The sequence below is a fragment of the Gymnoscopelus braueri genome (genome assembly GCF_963280865.1).
Source record: "Gymnoscopelus braueri genome assembly, chromosome: 24".
Classification (NCBI taxonomy): Eukaryota; Metazoa; Chordata; class Actinopteri; order Myctophiformes; family Myctophidae; genus Gymnoscopelus; species Gymnoscopelus braueri.
In genome coordinates this window covers 27,445,605-27,464,598 of record NC_137626.1, presented here as the reverse complement: position 1 = coordinate 27,464,598, position 18,994 = coordinate 27,445,605, and the positions used below count along the sequence as shown (strand labels likewise).

Sequence of the window (18,994 nt, the reverse complement as noted above, 5' to 3'; positions counted from 1 at the left end):
AACTGTACTTTCATGTGCAAACTTCTAAATAAAGTATTCAATCAATTAATCAAACTAACACCCATTATAAATGTTAATAGCTACAGCTGCTTTCCTTACTAGCCTGACATAATTTTATATCCGCTATCTGCGTTTTATGAATACTTATTACATTTTATCTGAATTGCTCTTCAATTCCCACTCTCAATTACAACGAAACATTGCTGCCACCAAGTGGTAGCCTACATTAAAAAAACACAGGCAGGCATTTTAAAAGTGGAAACAAAGTCGAATGAACGCAGAACAAAACTCTATTTTGGAAGAAAATCACAACTTCTCGTTTATGTGACTTTTCGAGAAAATGCTGAAATGTTGTGTGTAATGAGTGATTACTTTAATGCACTTCATGACCTCTTTAGTTTGAACTGTTAACTATGTACTATTGATCAGTGCAAAGAATGTTACGCAACGAGTGGTTACCATGGTCACTTATGACCTTGTTCAGCTGTTATTGGCCAACGGGAAACACGTGACGTCCCTCAAACATTGTAGCAAAGCTGTTACACTGTTACTTATCTGCAGAAAGAAGACCACCTCTCTGCAGGTTGGTATGATATTTTAAAACTCTTTGAAAAGATCCTTTAAAAAGTAAGTTTAGTGATATAGGCTAGTTCAGGAGAAATGAATGAGGGGAAGAAACAAAATAAAATAACTGAAAGATTACTTTGAAGTCTAGATCCAACTTTAGCCCTGGCTTGGATCAAGACTAGATGTATTTTTTATCGAGTTTGACTCTCGTATCCATGATATAAAAATGTCAAAATCGATAAACTACATCTATGATAGTCTTGATCCAACTCAGATTCGAGATTCCCTTGTATTTGATGTCACGTCTTGCGAGAAGTATTTGACAAGTGTCTTGCTATTTAATCGGGAACTAATGGATACATAGGCTTGCTGTTAAGTAGTTGATAAGTTAGCCCTGGTCCACCAGAGTGTTAGCGAGTTCTCTCTAACGCCCCTGCCAGGCGCGCTGCTCTGCTCATAGACCGAAACAAAGGCTGTTTTGTTATTTTCTGTCCAAAAAGTGTATTGTACAGAAAAGGTGGGGTCCTGAGAGGCTTCCCACCCTGGAGAATAGACTTTCAACAACACAAAACTGCCGTTGTTTCGGTGAGTAGCGAAATAGTTTTGTTTATTTTTTTACTAAAGACGGAGACTTCGCACGGTAGTGGAATTTTCGGTCTGTGAGCAGCGCGCCGTTAGAGAGAACTCACTATACGCTCTAGCCCCTACGGAACCTCTCCCTCCGCTAAGTAGCTCCGAGATGAGGTCCCTCGTTGGTTCCTGCCGTTTGCGGTCGACATTGTCGCACATTTTCCACTTTTACATGTTTCTTACCCCTTTCTGCACATCGTATCCAAAAAGTAAAGCAATTGCGCCACTCTCTCAGATGTTTTAAGTTCTAGCGGAACATAACAGCTTCCAACGAGTTGAAGAAAGTATTTAATTTGCCTCGGTTTTCATCCGGTTCCATAATATTTTGCATTAGAAGATGCAATTCAACATTTGACCAGTAGGGTAATCAGTAATGTTATCTCAACGGGCGCAACTCTTGCGCAATGTCTTAAAAACATGTAACCGGATGAAAACCGAGGCAAATTAAATACTTTCTTCAACACGTTGGAAGCTGTTATGTTCCGCTAGAACTTAAAACATCTGAGAGAGTGGCGCAATTGCTTTGCTTTTTGGATACGATGTGCAGAAAGGGGTAAGAAACATGTAAAAGTGGAAAATGTGCGACAATGTCGACCGCAAACGGCAGGAACCAACGAGGGACCTCATCTCGGAGCTACTTAGCGGAGGGAGAGGTTCCGTAGGGGCTATATACGCTCTGGACCAGGGCCATTGATAAGTTAGTTTTTTTTTTTTTTTTTTTACTGTACGTGTACTTTGCACATACGTGCAAACGTATGTGCAAAATTATCTACAGATACGTGTACTTCAGCACAGATATTCATAAGGTGGATCCTTTCTTTGCACCGCTCCATCTGTCATGAGCTGCTTAATGAACTCCGTCTCCTTAACTTAACTGGTAGAATTGTACACGCACAGTCAAATCCTCAGTGGTACTACAATTAGAATACAATACAGCCCCAGAGTTAATGGATCAATTAACTCTGAGGATTTATGACCGTCATTGGTATGTAGTATACCCCCCCCCCATCATAATCATAATCATAAAGTCTTATTATTGATGTGCCATTTGATTTTTTGATTTGAGTAAATGAAAACGTTATAATCCATGGTGATTGTATGCTGTGTAGACAATAATATTGTCTCTCTCTCTCTCTCTCTCTCTCTCTCTCTCTCTCTCTCTCTCTCTCTCTCTCTCTCTCTCTCTCTCTCTCTCTCTCTCTCTCTCTCTCTATATATATATATTCTTATACATATTATGTATAAGAAAGACATATTGGGCCAGAATTTCCAAAACTTTTTGTTGAATAATAATGACGCTTTGGCCAATGCTTTGGTTAGCTAGAATGGGTGTGTGTGTAAGACATTAAAATTTTTCCTGTTCTGTCCAGCCATGTATCTGTACCTCCTGGTGCTGGTGGTCTGTTATTACCTGTACCGCTGGGTCAAGGAGATGCCCAGGGTCCCGGACAAGGGCAGCAAGTACGTCTACATCACAGGATGTGACTCTGGATTCGGCAACCTCCTGGCCAGGCACCTAGACAAGCAAGGCTTCAGGGTGATTGCTTCCTGCTTCTCGGAGAGAGGAGAGGAGGAGCTGAAGAAAGCGTGCTCCGAGAGGCTGACCACCACCCATCTTGATGTCCGGAGTAACGACAGCGTCACCAAGGTCGCGGCGATGATCAAGGACCTTGTCGGAGAGAGAGGTGAGTCAGTGATGAAATGAGTCCCGGTTGAGATTGTGTTATTGTTGTTATAAAAGGATCCGCAAATTATAATTGGTCAAACTCAGTCTCAATTTTCTTTTCTCACAAGGAATCAAATATGCATTTCAAGCAGTACAAAATCAACACAATTGAACTCAGTATCCCCCACCCTTCTCCCTTTACCCACCTTTCATCATCCCATCCCTTCCCAACCCTCTCTCTTTCCACCATCACCACCAATTAAACAACACAACACATCCAGCACCATCAAGTCAGCAGATCTTTCAGATCCGATATCAAGCCTGTCCATAGTGAAATTGTGCCCTGTTGGGCCTGGTTAATTCTGGCTGACGACAGTTCCAGATAGGCAATGTCCAACAAGCTCCATAGCCAGTGTGTTTTGGATTATTCGATATCAATCGAGACTTGACTGCTTTGGCTTTCAGTTATGTGCCATGCAGGTGTGAGTGTTTGTTTGAGGTTTTCATTCCAAACCAATATCATACCACTTGATGTGAAAAAGTATCTAATCAGCTTGTGTAAGTTTTGGATTGTAAACATTAATTCACCCTGACCTTCGTTATAACAAGAATTTGACTGTGATATTTAGGTAATGTTTCCAACAGTTCAGAATACAACAAGCACCCAGCAGTCTTATTGTACTAAAACGGCCTTACATTTGCAATCGATTTGCAGAGACACTTTCACGGCTCCTTTTCTGAGGCATGTGAATCTGCAACAGGGATAAGGCATATTAAGTAAGAGGAATAAGTAGGCTACTTCCCTCATAAGCATATGCCTATGTTTATTTGAGCAAATACAAGTTCAGCCACTCAACCCTGGAACTGCCTCCAGTGCAGTTCCTTAACACTTGCATGACTAAGCCATCAATATGACCGATTTTGAGAATTTAAAGTGGATTATCTTCTCTCATGAAGCTCTGAGAAAGTTCCCCTTTCATGACTTTTCCTAAATATTTGTTTCAAATCATCTCATTTTTTTTTTCTTTTCTGAAACGTATTATAAATATGAAATATATACTATATATACCATCAAGTATAACGAGTAGGAGTACTTGTTTGTGGTTTGTAAACACACAATTAAAAGTTGCCCCCCGGCTAAATGACACCAACAGCATGCACCAACCTGCTTAAAACGCACATCGATGTACTGAACAAAGTAAGTAAATAATGAGAGAAGGATCTGCACATACACACACCTTCTCACTTCTAGTGGATCACAATACATTTTCTTTTGTATGAGTCACAGTTGTAAGACCCTGATGAACACTTAGATGGCTGTGCATCATTCATTTTCAATTAAAATCAAATAATGAGTGGGCCACATGTGTGTGACCTCTTAGGCCTGTGGGCGGTGGTGAACAACGCCGGCGTGGCCCTTCCCTCCGCCCCCTGCGATTGGCTAACCATCGACGACTACAAGTCCATGTTGGATGTCAACCTGAACGGGGTGATTGCCGTGACACTGAGCGTCCTGCCCCTGATCAAGAAGGCAAGAGGCAGGGTGGTCAACGTGGCCAGCGTCTTCGGAAGGATCAGCGTAGTCGGTGGCCCGTATACCATCTCCAAATATGGCGTGGAGGCCTTCAATGACAGCCTCAGGTGAGTCACAGTTTCCCTTGGACATCTGTTGAGCGCAGGGACTTTTACACAGACACCGTTTGTTTAAAGTCACACAAACCGACGATTGTTGCCTCAGATACACCACCCCTTTGTATTGGTAAATGTCACCCGTTTGTAAGTCAGATTAGACGCTGATCAGGTATTTCAGTACACAGCCGACTCTGTTCATGTGCAGTTTAGGGCTGCAACAGTTAATCAAACTAATCTATTTAATCGACTATAAAATAATAATACAAATGTTAATAAAAATAATCGATTTGGGGGGGAAATTAAATGTCCCTTTTCCCCAAGTTGTACGATTTTTGTGCGACACTGTTATACAACGAAGTATAAAATAGGTCTTAACTGGTTAATCATACTAATTGATTTAGTGATAATAGAATATTATATAAATTATTATTGCATCGATTCGTTGATATATAACAAATAAAATAAACGATATTAAAAAACTTGCTTCTCAATTATTCGATTCATCGAAAAAGTAATCGATAGAATAATTGCTAATTCCAATAATGGATTGTTACAGCCCTAGTCCAGTTGATCCCAAAAAAATAGCCTTTCATTTTGATTTGGCATAGCTTTGTCTTTTTTCTGGTAGGTTGAACATGACACCGTTCGGTGTCAAAGTCCTCTGCATTGAGCCAGGCTTCTTCAAGACCAACGTGACAGATCCGGCAATCCTGAGCAAAGATATCAAAAGGCTGTGGGACAAAATGCCCCAGGAGGTCAGAGATGCTTATGGGCCAGATTATTTGGATAAGGGTAAGTTTGTAATACAGTTTGTCCACAATTACTAAGATATGTTTTCTGAATCCCATTGCCATTTTTATCAAAACCACACAGACAAAACAATCATCCTCATTTGTACAACCAGCTAACTTTCTAAATCAGACTTTGCCCTCAGAGAACACACACAAGCTGTCAAAAACACAGACTGCATGACTAACTGGCAGTGTTGTAAAGTACATTTTATCCAAGTACTGTATTTAAGTGCACTTAAAAAATATTGAACTGTTTACGCCACTACAATTATTTGAAAACTTTTGTTACTAGTTACTTTGTAAATTTGTATTATTATTACAAAACATACATTAACCACTTCAGCCCTATGTATACTTAGGCTATTTGAATATAAGCTTGTAGAGTACTTTCAGTAATGTGAATACTTTTGTACTTTTACTCAAGTACATGTTTAATACCGGACTATTATTTGTAACAGAGTATTTCTTCATTGTGCTATTGGTACTTTTACTTAAGTAAAAATACCCTATATCCAAAAGCTTCACAGTATTTCCAAATGTAGCAAATGTACAGGTCACTCAGCATCAATATTACCATCACCTCGTCTCAGGTCTGGGTCATAGCTAGACAATGTCACACATTATGTTTGCTCTTGCCAGGCAGCATCGGAAAATGGCCTTATCCAACCCTGGATAGATTCCACAGACTTATCACCACAGGTGTCCACCATTGTCTCCAGGAGATTTTGCTATGCGTAGGGATTGAAACCCCCCACCAACAAGCTTAGAAGAATGCCAAAGAACACTGAACCTGTGGTAGTCATTGAGTCAGGCACGAAACAAGGCAGCCGGATGGAAAATCATGTTATCCCAAAGGACATGATAGAGTGTTGGGCTTGCTCTGGTTGCCCTGGCTCCCCTGTTGAAGGACTTGTGCCATGTTGTATGGACCCACTTTGACATGGCAGCTTTGGCATTGTTAGGATTCATTGTTGGTTCCAAAGCACAAGGACATGGCTATTTATGGACCCTGTAATTCTTAGTGGTGTGTAACAATTTCAAGGCTTAGTGAAGTTTGTGGTCTTTAGGTTGTGATGACTTGAGTTAATTAAATTAAAACCATGTTTTTGCTGAATTATCCAATTCAGCATTATATTTTATGCAAATAATGATTTAATTGACTACTTTTGTGTAGGGTGTTGAAGAAAAAGATTTGAATATTAAAAAGGTTAACAGTGTTTATGGTGACGGGAAATGTGTTTTTATGCTTAGGTAATCGAGAAAAACTTCAATGAATACTTACCGCTGTTGTGGTAAAGTGGTGCACATGCATTGGTCATGCCTAATGTCAGTGTTCCAACTGGAAGAGAATAAGCTTTGAGAACAGCTGCACTGGAACGTTATTAGCTCAGAGGGGGTATTTTTGCTGGATTTGTGCATTCACATCCTCATTGAAAAAAACACATTTCACAGCAGATACACACATCCTAAACAGAACCTACCCAATACAATCATCACGTTTGGACATTCTGCTCTTCAATTGTTTTATTCAACATTTGCATAAATACAGCTTCTTTTTTTTCCTTTTTCATAACAAACTTAAGTAAACAAAGTATAACTAAGTATTTTTTTACTAAATTTTTATTGGAAAAAAGGATCTAAAAAGACAAAGGATACAAAAAAAAAAAAAAAGATAAAAGTACAAGACAAAACAATATCAAGGCTGCATTCTACAATTGTTAGTTATTACTTTTTTTTGATACATTATCCATGGACTGAAAGACACTTTTCCCAATTTCTGTGTAACTTCTTATAGCCTGAGTATGAATGTTAGTTTTTCCATAGTGTAGATTTCCCCTATAATGTCCATCCAATTGTCTTTGGTTGGAGGATCCTGTTGGTACCAGCGAGTCGCGACGCGTGATCGCTTTCTTGCTTGCTGCTAGAAAGATCTTGATTAAGAACTAAGTCTTTTTTTAACGTAATTGTGTCACTGTATTAGCACTTAGTTTTCCCCATGTTTCATAAGCTAAGCACAATCTCATCCCTTTCCCTGCCAGTGGAAGTGGTGATGATGGAGAAAGTCGCCCAGATATCTGACGGGGACCTGATGAAGGTGGTCAGCTGCATGGAACACGCCGTGTCGGCGGTCCGCCCGCGCACACGCTACTCTCCCGGCTGGGATGCCAAGCTGTTCTGGTTGCCCCTGTCCTACATGCCCAGCTGTGTCTCAGACTACCTAATGCTGAAACAAGCCGTTCCCCTGGCTGTGTCTGACCAATAAAGACCTAATGTACTATAGTCTATACTATATTATTATAGTCAGTGATGAGCTGTGGATTTTTTAACTAGGGGGGCTATATTTTCTGACGTCACTGCTGCACGTGCACGCATGTGCACATTTTTAATGTAATTATATCTTATTATTTAGTTGCATTGTTAATTTTTTGTTTTTATTTTTGTTTCAATTAATTAATTATTTTATTTTCCTTTTAGTTTTATATAAAAGCCCTTTACATAGACTCACCCACACATAAGTACTTAAAATAATCAGACAACTTGTCTTTGTCTTGTCTCAGAGAACTGGGTCCTCTTCTAAGCGATCCCCTTCACACTCTGAAGTGCAGAGACTGTTGTCTGTCATTGTGATTGTGAGAGGAATGTAACACATTCAATTCAAGTCCATGGCTTTTCTCCAGTAGCCTAATGTTATGCAAAGCAGCCAGGTAGACGCTATTGAGAACGGCTCGCCGCTGACGGCGCGAACCTTGAGAGGCTATTGTTTAAACTTTAAGGTGTTAAAGACCGCAGCTGACGGTGCGTGCTCGCGCGTGCATGTGGAGCTCCCAGCCCCCCAGCCCCATAGCGCCAGAACTAAGGGGTCGCCGACCCCCCGTAGCACCCCCTACAGCTCATCCCTGATTATAGTATCAGCTACTTTATACCACTGGTAATTTTTTTGCCTCTGTTTTACGTTCTAAGGGCATGGTCACACCAAACTATGGCTTGAGGCTGATAAACTCAGGTTGTGCGCGGCCGACTGTTTTTTGCAGCCAACGCATTCTAACAACTAGTGACGCACCTGTCACTCACTTTCAGGAACCTCCCCGTAGCCCGTAGTTGCTCAATTGCAAGCACCATGTCGCTTCCTGAGTCTTGGGCCGGTCCGCCTTCGACTCACCCGATTGGACAGAGGAGGAAAAGCAGCATCTATCTTGAGCATTTTCTGCTGAAAATAGACATGGCCTATAGAACGCATAAACGCAAGGTGTGCGCGACACACGGAAAGATGCGTAAGACCATCAAACCACGCTATTCCCATTGAAAAGCATTGGCAGAATCTACCGCCATAGGTAGAATAAAAGTGTGGTGTGACCGTGCCCTAAGGGCACACCGAATTGGAATTTTACCTGAGGGCTGATTCTGCCAATGCTTTTCAATGGAAATGGAGTGGTTTGTTGCCATTTGAGGATTTCTGCCAAAAAACGCTCTGTTCCCATTGAAAAGCATTGGCAGAATCCCTCAAAGGCAGAATTAAAGTTCGGTGTGACCGCACCCTAAAGGCCTTGCAACTGATCGACATATTTTTGATACTTTCCTTCTTTCCTTACCAAAGCCAAATGCACTTTTATAGAGCCAGGCAGCCAGCATTTGCTGGGGTGCACAATAATGCATTAAAACTGAGTAATGTGACACATTGTCTGTGATTTGCTTCCATCAAGATTGAAACTCTTGAGTTTCAGTGTTACACATAGTATTGTGCAACTAGTTTTCTCTCTTTGAGCAAAACTAAAAGAGCAGTTGTCAAGGTTATCTTATGTGGGCTGGGTGTCTCAGCCTTGGGATGGTGATAGGATGGTGTGAAAGGTCAAGGATGATGCTTAACTAATGCACAATAAATAGCAAATCTACAATGCCATGCTACCAGTAGGGCAGTCACAATCATGACATTTTAGTTGACGATTAATTGTCATACAAATAAGTGCAATTAATTATTTCAACAGGTTCAATTGTTGGACAGGCAACAGCCAAGGTTTTGGGTCAAAAGTTAATTCCATGTGACCACACACTGCTTGCCATACCTAGGTGTAATAATGTGGTAGATACCTGTAGCCACACAGGTGTAATAATGTGGTAGATACCTGTAGCCACACAGACGAATAACAGACACTAGACCTGTCATGACAAGAGGCTCCGTCTCTCTGAATGGTTGTGGGGATGACATATTTATCCTGTTGTGCACTGATTAACTCTGTGCACTGGTTAATCCACAGGTGTGATTCCTGGACCACAGGATAGGTCAGGATGTTTATCCAGATGAATTTCAACTCAAGAACTGATTAACAAATACACAATTAGCATGATAAAGTTCCTGCATTACTTGTACTGAATATATATAGGAATGAAGAAAATTATGTACACATTATAGAACGTTAGAAGATAAATGTACATTATGCCACAAATAGCAACTTGATGCATTTTAAACATGAAGCCTTGTACAGGGTTTCCATGATATACTGCAATACCATCAAACTCACTACTCTGGCAGGAAGGGTCTGTCAGTGTATCGTTTTTAGATGGCTTCTGTTCCTGACCCTTCCCTTCCTGTCCGAGCCAATGTTAAGATTACAGCAAGTCAGCAACCCATCAGTCACTGAACTGTTGCTTTTGTACAGGATTGAAAAATTTGTTCTGGCTATAAACCGATAAGCAATGAGTGTTAACTTACATGTAACAATGTGCAGCATTTACAAAATAAAGCGGCAAGTCATGTCCAAAATAGTTCCACAACAGGATATTTTTGTCACGCACTTGTAACACTTGTCCTATTGACCTTTGCCCGGTTGATAGGGTTTGGCTGCTACCACAGATAAGTCAAAGACATGCAGCAAAATGTTAACAGCTACAAATATTTGCGACCACCAAGGTTTCAAAAGTGAACTGCAGTTTTTGCAAAGAAATATAACTAGGTCCTTTTTATGACCTTGTTGTGGGGTCATTTGATGGGTACAGTTTAAGTGAATCTTTCTTGTATGCTGAACATGGAGTCAGATATTGTGATCCTGTAGGAAACACTGGATAAGTAACTTACATATTACATTTAATACTCCTTTGTACCTTTACAAGAAATGACACATCGTACATCTTTAATTGCAGTTTTATTTCATCACTTCATTGTGACAATCAAGCTGCAACACAGTACAGGTAGTTGAACATACGCAAGCGCCATCTTGTGGTCAAAAGTGGATGAGCACATTAACAGCCATTTCACGAGAAAGCCCATTATGAACAAGGAACAAGACTTTTCTTCGCTACAATGGCTCTATAAAGCCTAGGAAATATACAGTTGAGTCGTTGTAGTAAAGAGACGTTATTCCATCTAGGAAACATTAAATATCTTTTTTCTTTAAGTTGACAATAAAATGTTCGGCATTGGGACATGTTTTAAACCAAGTGCTAACGGGACATTTCTGTTCCTTAACCTTTCCAAGAATTCCTCAACCCCCGAAAAATGATTTGGTGTGGCCATTTATGCGAGCTCCTCTGCCATCCTCACACTTTTCTCAACAACTTCCTCGATGGTGCCCACCATGTAGAAGGCCTGCTCGGGGAGGGCATCGTACTCGCCTGTAGGGAGGGAAAGGACGTCAAAATTCAAAATAATGCTTAAGAGTGCTACAGGTATTACTGCATGTTTATCCATTGACCAGAGTTCATTAGTCATGTTGCCATGACATTTAAACTTCATTCCACCCTCGCAAAGTTTAAAACCACTCAAAACCAACCTTTTTAGACTCTCATTCCTTCCAAAGTCTTTTAATTTTTAAGATTTGTGTTGCCTAGTTTATTAACACGCAGAAAAGGGCAATTCGCCTTTTAAACTGCTTTACCACGTAGCGATAATATAACTGACAAAAGAAACAAAGCCGACGTGATTTATATGGTCTTGGATTACCCATATCAAGCAAGTTGGTTTTCATACTGTACTGTGAAAGGTAGGAAAACAAACTGCAGCATGCTTTGAAAAATTATTTTTTTAAATACCATCGTTATCTCATGCCTTCTTTTAGATAAACGCATGACATGGTATTCAAAACAATGAAGCCATGCACTGCTCAGGGCAGAACGAGGACACAGTCTAAATACACACCATTGAGAATAGCCTTGAATCCACTGATGGTCTCCTTGAGTGGTACAAGCTTGCCAGCGTGGCCAGTGAAAACCTCGGCCACCTGGAAGGGCTGGGACAGGAAACGCTGGATCTTGCGGGCACGGGACACGGTCAGCTTGTCCTCCTCAGACAACTCATCCATACCCAGGATGGCAATGATATCCTGCAGAGACTTGTAGTCCTAGAAAAAAGGGTAGAGGTACATGTTTTTTTACACACATATATCGATAGCTTTAAGGAGACGCAGGCTGAGAGACCAAGTTCAATCCAGATGGTCTTGAGTCACATTTGTGCCACAACGCATTGGTTCTTTAAGTCCTGGAACTTGCAGGGGTCCTTGGGTGGGGGCAGATCTACAAGCTCACAGCACGTCACATCCTGCAAGCTTGTACATATGCATGGCATAATTTTGAATTTTGCAAAAATACTTTTCAGATGGGCATCCTTGGCAAAATGCATGTCAGTTTGGGGGTCCTTGAGATTAAAAAGTTTGGGAACCACTGCCATAACCAACCTGGAGGATCTTCTGTACACCACGGGCGACATCGTAGTGCTCGGCTCCGACAATGTTGGGGTCCATGATACGGGAGGTGGAATCCAGGGGATCCACAGCAGGGTAGATACCCAGCTCAGCGATGGCGCGGGACAACACAGTGGTGGCGTCCAAGTGAGCGAAGGTGGTGGCGGGGGCAGGGTCAGTCAGATCGTCAGCTGGCACATAGATGGCCTGTGAGGAAGCGATGAGAACATTTTAAATATAAAGCTACGACAGTGAATGCGATAGCTGTCTCAACTGCGCTACCGATTTCCATGGGATTGCATAAGTAAACTGGACTGCTATTGATTGCAATTTTAATTTCAACGATTGCCAATGTTACAGATTTTTTTAAATAATTATGTGTACTTGAAATGAAAATATAGAAAAAGTATCAGGGTAACTTAATTTTAAGAGCCATTTTGTGCAGACATGGATTTGAGTTTCTTAAGATCATTTTAGACAGTGAGAAAAATTAACTTAATACACATTTTCCATCCATTAATAAATGTATTGTGTAATTTCCTATAAAACCATTACACTTTATTCAAACAGGACAATGAACAATAATGAACATTCAATAAATGAACATTAAGTCTATCAGCTAAATTCATTATGAAAAGTATGTCATGTTTACCTGCACAGATGTGATGGACCCCTTCTTGGTGGTGGTAATCCTCTCCTGCATGGTACCCATGTCAGTGGCCAGTGTGGGCTGGTAACCCACAGCGGAGGGGATACGACCCAGCAAGGCAGACACCTGAGGGCAGGAGTTCAACGTCTCAGTACCAAGCATAGCATTTGGTTCCATTTCTTAAGGCATACTGCATGATTCTTTGGCTTCTACGTGCATTGAACACTCATTTCAGATTACAAGTTTGATATGACACATTGAGATCCATGGTGAGTGACACCAGCTAATATGCAAGTGTTACAATACTGGCAACATTATAGATAAGCTTCTTTCATGAGGCTTGTGATTCGCACAAGGCTCCACGTACCTCAGAGCCGGCCTGTGTGAAGCGGAAAATGTTGTCAATGAAGAGCAACACATCCTGACCCTCCTGATCACGGAAGTACTCTGCCACAGATAGTCCAGTCAGAGCCACTCTGGCACGGGCGCCAGGGGGCTCGTTCATTTGTCCGTACACCAGCGCCACCTAGTGAGAGAGAAAAGACAGGATTGAGTTAATCAAAAGCGCATTCAACATCCTTAATGTACAAACGAGAGATTTTCCAAAATGTTTTAACATTTTCAAATATCTTCAAGATCACTACACGTCATGCTACGATTAGCCAAATGACTAGGGCATAAGTGGTTCAAACTAACTGTGATTTGATAACAAATATTCTTAAGGAGACTTTTACCAATCCTAACCTTGGAGGTGTCGTCCTTCAGGTTGATGACTCCAGACTCAATCATCTCATGGTACAAGTCGTTTCCCTCACGGGTACGTTCTCCCACTCCGGCGAACACAGAGTAACCACCATGGGCCTTGGCCACGTTGTTGATCAGCTCCATGATCAATACGGTCTTACCCACACCAGCACCACCGAACAGACCTGTTGTGATAATAGTTTAGCGTTACACAGGGCAGCGTTTACACAAATGGAATGCTTTTTTACATCAGGGGGTACAATTCTTAACAGAGTAAATGGTAATTAATTACACCACATTACAACCTTGTTTTTGACTGCTGGATAAACAACTAATTTTAAGTCAAATAATCAGTCACTGCCCGATATACAAAAGTGCTGCAAGAGCCCAATGTAGTCTCACATACCGATCTTTCCTCCCTTGGCGTAGGGGGCCAGCAGATCTACAACCTTGATTCCAGTAACCAGAATCTCCTGCTCCACGCTCATGTCAGTGAATTCTGGGGCCTCAGCGTGGATGGGGGCAGTCCTATGACGGAGTAATTATGCAGTTATTTTGAAGGATTATGACAAATTACTAGTCAGTCAATTCAGCTATACATAGTTTGTGCCTCTCCCCCTGTTCATTACAGCCGTGTATTATTGGATGCATTATTAGGCAAGTATCCAATAGACTTACTGCTTGGTTAAGATGGGGCCTCTCTCATCAATGGGCTCACCAATGACATTCATAATTCTGCCCAGCGTCTCAGGTCCCACAGGGATTCTGATGGGGGCACCAGTGTCCACAACTGACTGTCCGCGGACCAGACCCTCAGTACCATCCATAGCGATGGTACGCACTGTGCTCTCTCCTGAAGACCCAAAATACATAACAAGTTTTAGGACGTTCTCAAAAGGCTTTGTAGCCCATGAAATGCACAAAGTAAAGTTATAATCCAAGAGCCTCACCGAGATGCTGAGCCACTTCCAGGACAAGTCTGGATTCCCTGCCACCTACTTCCAGGGCGTTGAGGATGGGAGGAAGGCCCTCGTCGAACTGGACGTCCACGACGGCACCGATGACAGCCACGATGCGCCCGGAGGGGAGTGGAGCAGCGGCAGGTGCGACATAGTCCCTACCTGTAAACCAGCACCCAGACAGACAGTTTAGATTGATAAAAATTAAACAGCACATTGTACAGTCAGACATTAAGGAGTAGTTCACCCAAAAAAAAACAAAAATACATCAATTACACCCCATGAAGCCTTGAATTGGAACATTGATATTTTTGTTTTGGTTGCATTTCTATGCCAATAATTTGATGACAGGAGACTCATGGAGACTCTGCCAGCCATCAAATGCTTGACTTAGAATGCAACAAAAACAAAATAGCCATGAATTCAAGGGGTGTGTAATTAATAGAAAATACGTTTTTGGGTGAACTACTCCTTTTAAGTCTAAAAGGATTACAAAAAGTCCTGGGGACTTGTTTTCATTTTCAGTGTATATCATTTAAAAAAATGACCCAATATCTTCCTACAATCTTGACCTTGCAGTCATTGGCGATTCCCTCTTTTCTCTTTAAAATCACAGTCAAGTGTAAAGGTTCGACCTTAATCCCAGACAACTGTCTGGCTGCCCGACGTGCAAAACACATGCATGTTATGGACATGCACTGTCGGTGCCCTTGACTGTCTAAGGCCCTAGCCTTCACTGGACCCCCGTCCTTGGGGTAGCACCCAGCGACTGCCCACTGCTCCTAAAAGTTATGATGGGTTAAATGCAGAATCATTTCCCTAAGGGGAGAAGGGGGGCCAACAAAATATAAACTCAATGTCAAGTGTTTATTCTGCAACGTCATGAATCTGCAGAGACACGAGGATGTTTAATATCCCGTGTTGATGTTAAAACAGCCCCTTCTCTTAAGTCAAGTATCAAGTAAGTATTAGGTAACTTAAACTCAAGGTGTGCGACAATGAATGGGATTTTAAGAACAGGCTAATGTCAGTTAGCCACCAAGCGGCACATCAATGACACAAGATGGGGGCGTGTGTAAGTCAAGGTTAGCAATTAGCATCCATGTCCACTGGGTTAAAACAAAATGCATCCAATGGCGATAGCAGCACAAGAAAAAGCAGACTTCTAGTTAATGCAACATTCATTCTGTCCCCTGAACTTGGTTGGCACTATAGCTGACACACTGATATTAGCCTTTTTAGCTTAGCCTGCTGTCGCAGCCAGGGCCTTATCCTCATGTCATTACTACACAGAGGTCATTACAGTGTAGCACACAACAACACACGGCAGTCACAGCATTCCAAATGACAAGGAGTAGATATGAGACAAATCAACATTTAAACCATAAGGGGATGCATTATCAACATAAACCCGGATTTATTTCACTCTGCGGCCTTGCAGGGCCAAACACTAGCACGTTAGCCCGGCATGTTGCTAACGCGAGTTAGCATCGGCTGCTGACAGCGGCCAACCCCCATTAAGCGAGCGACTCTTCGGTCAGGCATAAAAAATGCTCCATGCATGCGTGGGGGGAAACATCAACTTACGTGCGAGGACGGCTGGGGATCCAGCGAGGGCTTTGAGAGGCTGGACCCCAGGCTTGAGAGCCTGCAGAGCCCCGGTACAGCAGCGTCCTACAGCGCCTAACATGTTTATTAAGATGGCTGAAGGTGGAAAGAGACGTTTGATGGAAGAGGCTTTATAATGACTGGCCGGGGGAGGAGAGACTGAGCATGCGCCGGACACGTCACGGGTGGCGGTGTCGGTCGCGCGCGCAAAATAGCCGATCTACAAGCCCACAACCAGTCGCATCATCGACGCGCTGTGAGCTTGTAGATCGGCTATTTTGGCTACACATGCGTGCTCTTGCCTGCTTGCCCCCCAGCGTTGCCAGATTATGCGAGAGAAACAAGCAACCAGGTGAATGATTGATTGAATACTTTATTAACAGTTTTCAAAGACAAGCACCAGGGAAGTACAGTTCAATACAAGGTCTGTAAGGAGGATTTTAAACCCAAGAAAGCACTATGGCTTGTTTCCATTGGGGTCCTTTGTACTCAATTCATCAAAACATTTAATGACAGACAAATATATATACACTACTATACAAAAACATAAAATAAAAACCGAAAATAAAAATATATACAATAAACACATCGGGGGTTGGTTTTGACTTTTTACAGGGGCCAGTTCCAAATTGCATCCACCTGTAAGTGCTCGGTTTTGAAGGAGAGTAAGGATTCACATTTTTGTATTTCTGTTGGTAGGGCATTCCACATCTTTTTGGCATAGCAGTAGAACAAATGTAATCCCTTGTTAGAGCCAAATCTGGGTTGAACGTGATCAGTGGAGCTCCCTCTGGTGTTGTGATTGTGGACATTAGCATTAGCGTTTTTGAAGTAGTTTGACAGGTACATGAGTGACTTTGTGGTGTTGTGTATCTTAGACCAGGCCCATTGCAAGTTGTTGTACTCTGTCCTCTACCCTGAGCCATCCCACCCTAGCAAAATGAGCAGGGGTTAGCTGAGTTGTAGATGTAAGGCCAAGCAGTAGCCTGACCAGTTTGTTTTGGGATGTCTGGAGCCTTGTTTTTAAGGCCTTTGTGGTGCTATGGTACCATGAGGTGCATGCATAATCGAAGTGACCTTGGATGAGTGCTCCTGTTAGAGTCCTCAATGTATTGAAGTGACCAGAGAGGAGATCCTGTACAAAAATCTTGTTCTTTGGTTGACTTTTTTGATTACTTTTGTTGCCATTTTTTCCCTGGAAAGATTTGCCTCTAAAATGCAACCCAGGAAGGTAATTTCCTCTTTTCTTGTGATCACATTGTCACCCACTTTTACTGTGAAGCCGTTGGCCTTGCAGAGGTTTATTTTGGACGCAAAGAGAATGGATTCACTTTAACCCAGGTGTAATGGTAGTTTGTTATCAGCGAGCCAGGTGCAGATTCTACATAGTTCAGAGCTAAGGGCATTTTCATCCCGCAATCTCTATGAAAACAAGCCCAAAATAAGCAACTAGGGCAACTCAGTCAAACTTTATTGTCTAATGTTATTTTAGAGCAGTGGTTCCCAAACATTTTCATGTCAAGGACCCCAAAATGTATATGTTTCTTTGCCCACAGACCCCCATCTGAAAATATTTCATGCCAGTGACCCACATACAAGAGAAGACTTGTGTTTTTTAGAACGGCTTTTGAGCCTGAGCAACTCGCAACTTCCAATATGTATAACAATATTAATATTATAACAAGCAACTTTACAGAAAAACAAGCCCAATGTCGCTTATAATAAGCGGATATGGCAACACTGCTTGCCCTCCGCCCCCTGAGGTAAGGTTGTGTTGTGCGCATGCTCCGCGCAGCACAGCTGACATTCTGTCCTCTGGTGAATGATTTGTACTATTTTTGACAACAGATTTGTGTGTGTTTGTTGAACCACTGAAAATGTGTTGGTCGAACTGACACAAAGTTTACACGTTTCATCTGTGTAATTTTGTATCTATCAGGAAGGATATTGCTGTGTGAGTGAGTGGACAGTGGAGTGGCCCAAAAGTTGCCCAAAAGAAAGTGCACAATGAGAACACTGTGTTCCATTTGGTGGTGTGTGAGGCTCTCAATGGTCATTTAAGTCTGGCAGAATGTCATTTCTTAATTGGCTCAGCAAGCAAAGATGTACTGAGATTGAATCCCTTATCCCACACACCAGCTGCAGAACTACTAAATTGGTGCCTTTGCCTTAAGGTATGATGACACTAAGTATTCACCAACCATCATATGGACAACTGTCTCATAGGCCTATGTATTGTTGTTATAGCTCTATCATGCTGAAGATTTGAACTGCTATGAACCCCTTAAGCTTATAACTCAGTGTGCGTACACACATACACATACACACACACACACACACACACACACACACACACACACACAGACAGACAGACAGACAGACAGACAGACAGACAGACAGACAGACAGACAGACAGACAGACAGACAGACAGACAGACAGACAGACAGATAGATTAGATAGACACATTAGAGACAACTAGCCATTTTCATCTGGGTTTTAATACCCCCCCACCCGCAATCTGACTACTGTGGTGTTCAGACCTTGGCTGAACACACCCTGTATGTTCTATGTGTGCAGCTCAAAGGCTAAAGCAGGGCACTAAAACTGCTCAGGTTAGGGGTTCCATTCCTACCAGTTCTCGCCCGCCCCTCACGTTTTTATGCGAGAGCTTCTGGGGGACTTAGATTAGATTAGCTGTGTCGCGTAATATCAGGCCTGATCGAGGTAACTGGAAAATGTTTCCTTTTAATTCATAGACATTTACAGGGAACTGGCAATTGTCAAACTACCCCCCCCCCCACCCCTAAATTTAGAGTAGCCAAATAGTTTCTACCCCCTTTTTCTACCCAATTTAGTCGTTATGCCAAATGATTCCTCCCCACACACATTTCTGTGTTGTCACTGTTGTTGTATCCTTCTGACTCACCTGCCAGTGAGGAGCCCCCACCGGGAAGACGTAGTCGTAGGGCCTTGGTCCTACTCCTCCCGCCCAACACTCCCCCCTGACAGGTGCCACCCCAGCCCGTAGGAGTAATGACCAGTATCAACCTCATCAATTACACACCCCATGAAGCCT

General features: G+C 42.2%; 2 protein-coding genes across 3 annotated transcripts; one reads left to right on the top strand and one right to left on the bottom strand.

Moving 5' to 3' along the window:
* The first annotated feature begins 513 nt into the window (after positions 1 to 513).
* On the top strand, positions 514 to 8,944 carry LOC308080900 (retinol dehydrogenase 7-like). Of its 2 annotated transcripts, XM_080422990.1 has the most exons (6): positions 514 to 583; positions 2,568 to 2,882; positions 4,246 to 4,504; positions 5,124 to 5,287; positions 7,326 to 7,588; positions 8,195 to 8,944. In XM_080422990.1, the coding sequence occupies exons 2-5, from the start codon at positions 2,570 to 2,572 to the stop codon at positions 7,547 to 7,549; spliced, it is 960 nt and encodes a 319-aa protein (XP_080279116.1). In that variant the 5' UTR covers positions 514 to 583; positions 2,568 to 2,569; the 3' UTR covers positions 7,550 to 7,588; positions 8,195 to 8,944. The 2 variants fall into 2 exon arrangements, with proteins under 2 accessions (XP_080279116.1, XP_080279115.1); XM_080422989.1 differs by having other exon boundaries at positions 7,326 to 8,944.
* Positions 8,945 to 10,407: 1,463 nt separating this feature from the next.
* LOC308080894 (ATP synthase subunit beta, mitochondrial) lies at positions 10,408 to 16,054 on the bottom strand. Its single transcript, XM_080422983.1, has 10 exons — positions 15,897 to 16,054; positions 14,301 to 14,471; positions 14,029 to 14,203; positions 13,757 to 13,878; positions 13,351 to 13,535; positions 12,974 to 13,132; positions 12,610 to 12,732; positions 11,952 to 12,164; positions 11,417 to 11,618; positions 10,408 to 10,893 (listed from the first exon to the last, which is right to left on the bottom strand). The coding sequence occupies exons 1-10, from the start codon at positions 15,997 to 15,999 to the stop codon at positions 10,796 to 10,798; spliced, it is 1,551 nt and encodes a 516-aa protein (XP_080279109.1). The 5' UTR covers positions 16,000 to 16,054; the 3' UTR covers positions 10,408 to 10,795.
* Between the last annotated feature and the right edge of the window lie 2,940 nt (positions 16,055 to 18,994).

Excerpts from the sequence above, each read along its gene's own strand:
- LOC308080900 (XM_080422990.1), top strand. The coding sequence starts at position 2,570 with ATGTATCTGTACCTCCTGGTGCTGGTGGTCTGTTATTACCTGTACCGC. Across the intron at positions 2,883-4,245 it reads GGACCTTGTCGGAGAGAGAG|GCCTGTGGGCGGTGGTGAAC; the intron begins GTGAGTCAGTGA and ends GTGACCTCTTAG. Across the intron at positions 4,505-5,123 it reads GCCTTCAATGACAGCCTCAG|GTTGAACATGACACCGTTCG; the intron begins GTGAGTCACAGT and ends TTTTTCTGGTAG.
- LOC308080894 (XM_080422983.1), bottom strand. The coding sequence starts at position 15,999 with ATGTTAGGCGCTGTAGGACGCTGCTGTACCGGGGCTCTGCAGGCTCTC. Across the intron at positions 14,204-14,300 it reads GGAAGTGGCTCAGCATCTCG|GAGAGAGCACAGTGCGTACC; the intron begins GTGAGGCTCTTG and ends TTGGGTCTTCAG. Across the intron at positions 11,619-11,951 it reads GTGTACAGAAGATCCTCCAG|GACTACAAGTCTCTGCAGGA; the intron begins GTTGGTTATGGC and ends CCTTTTTTCTAG.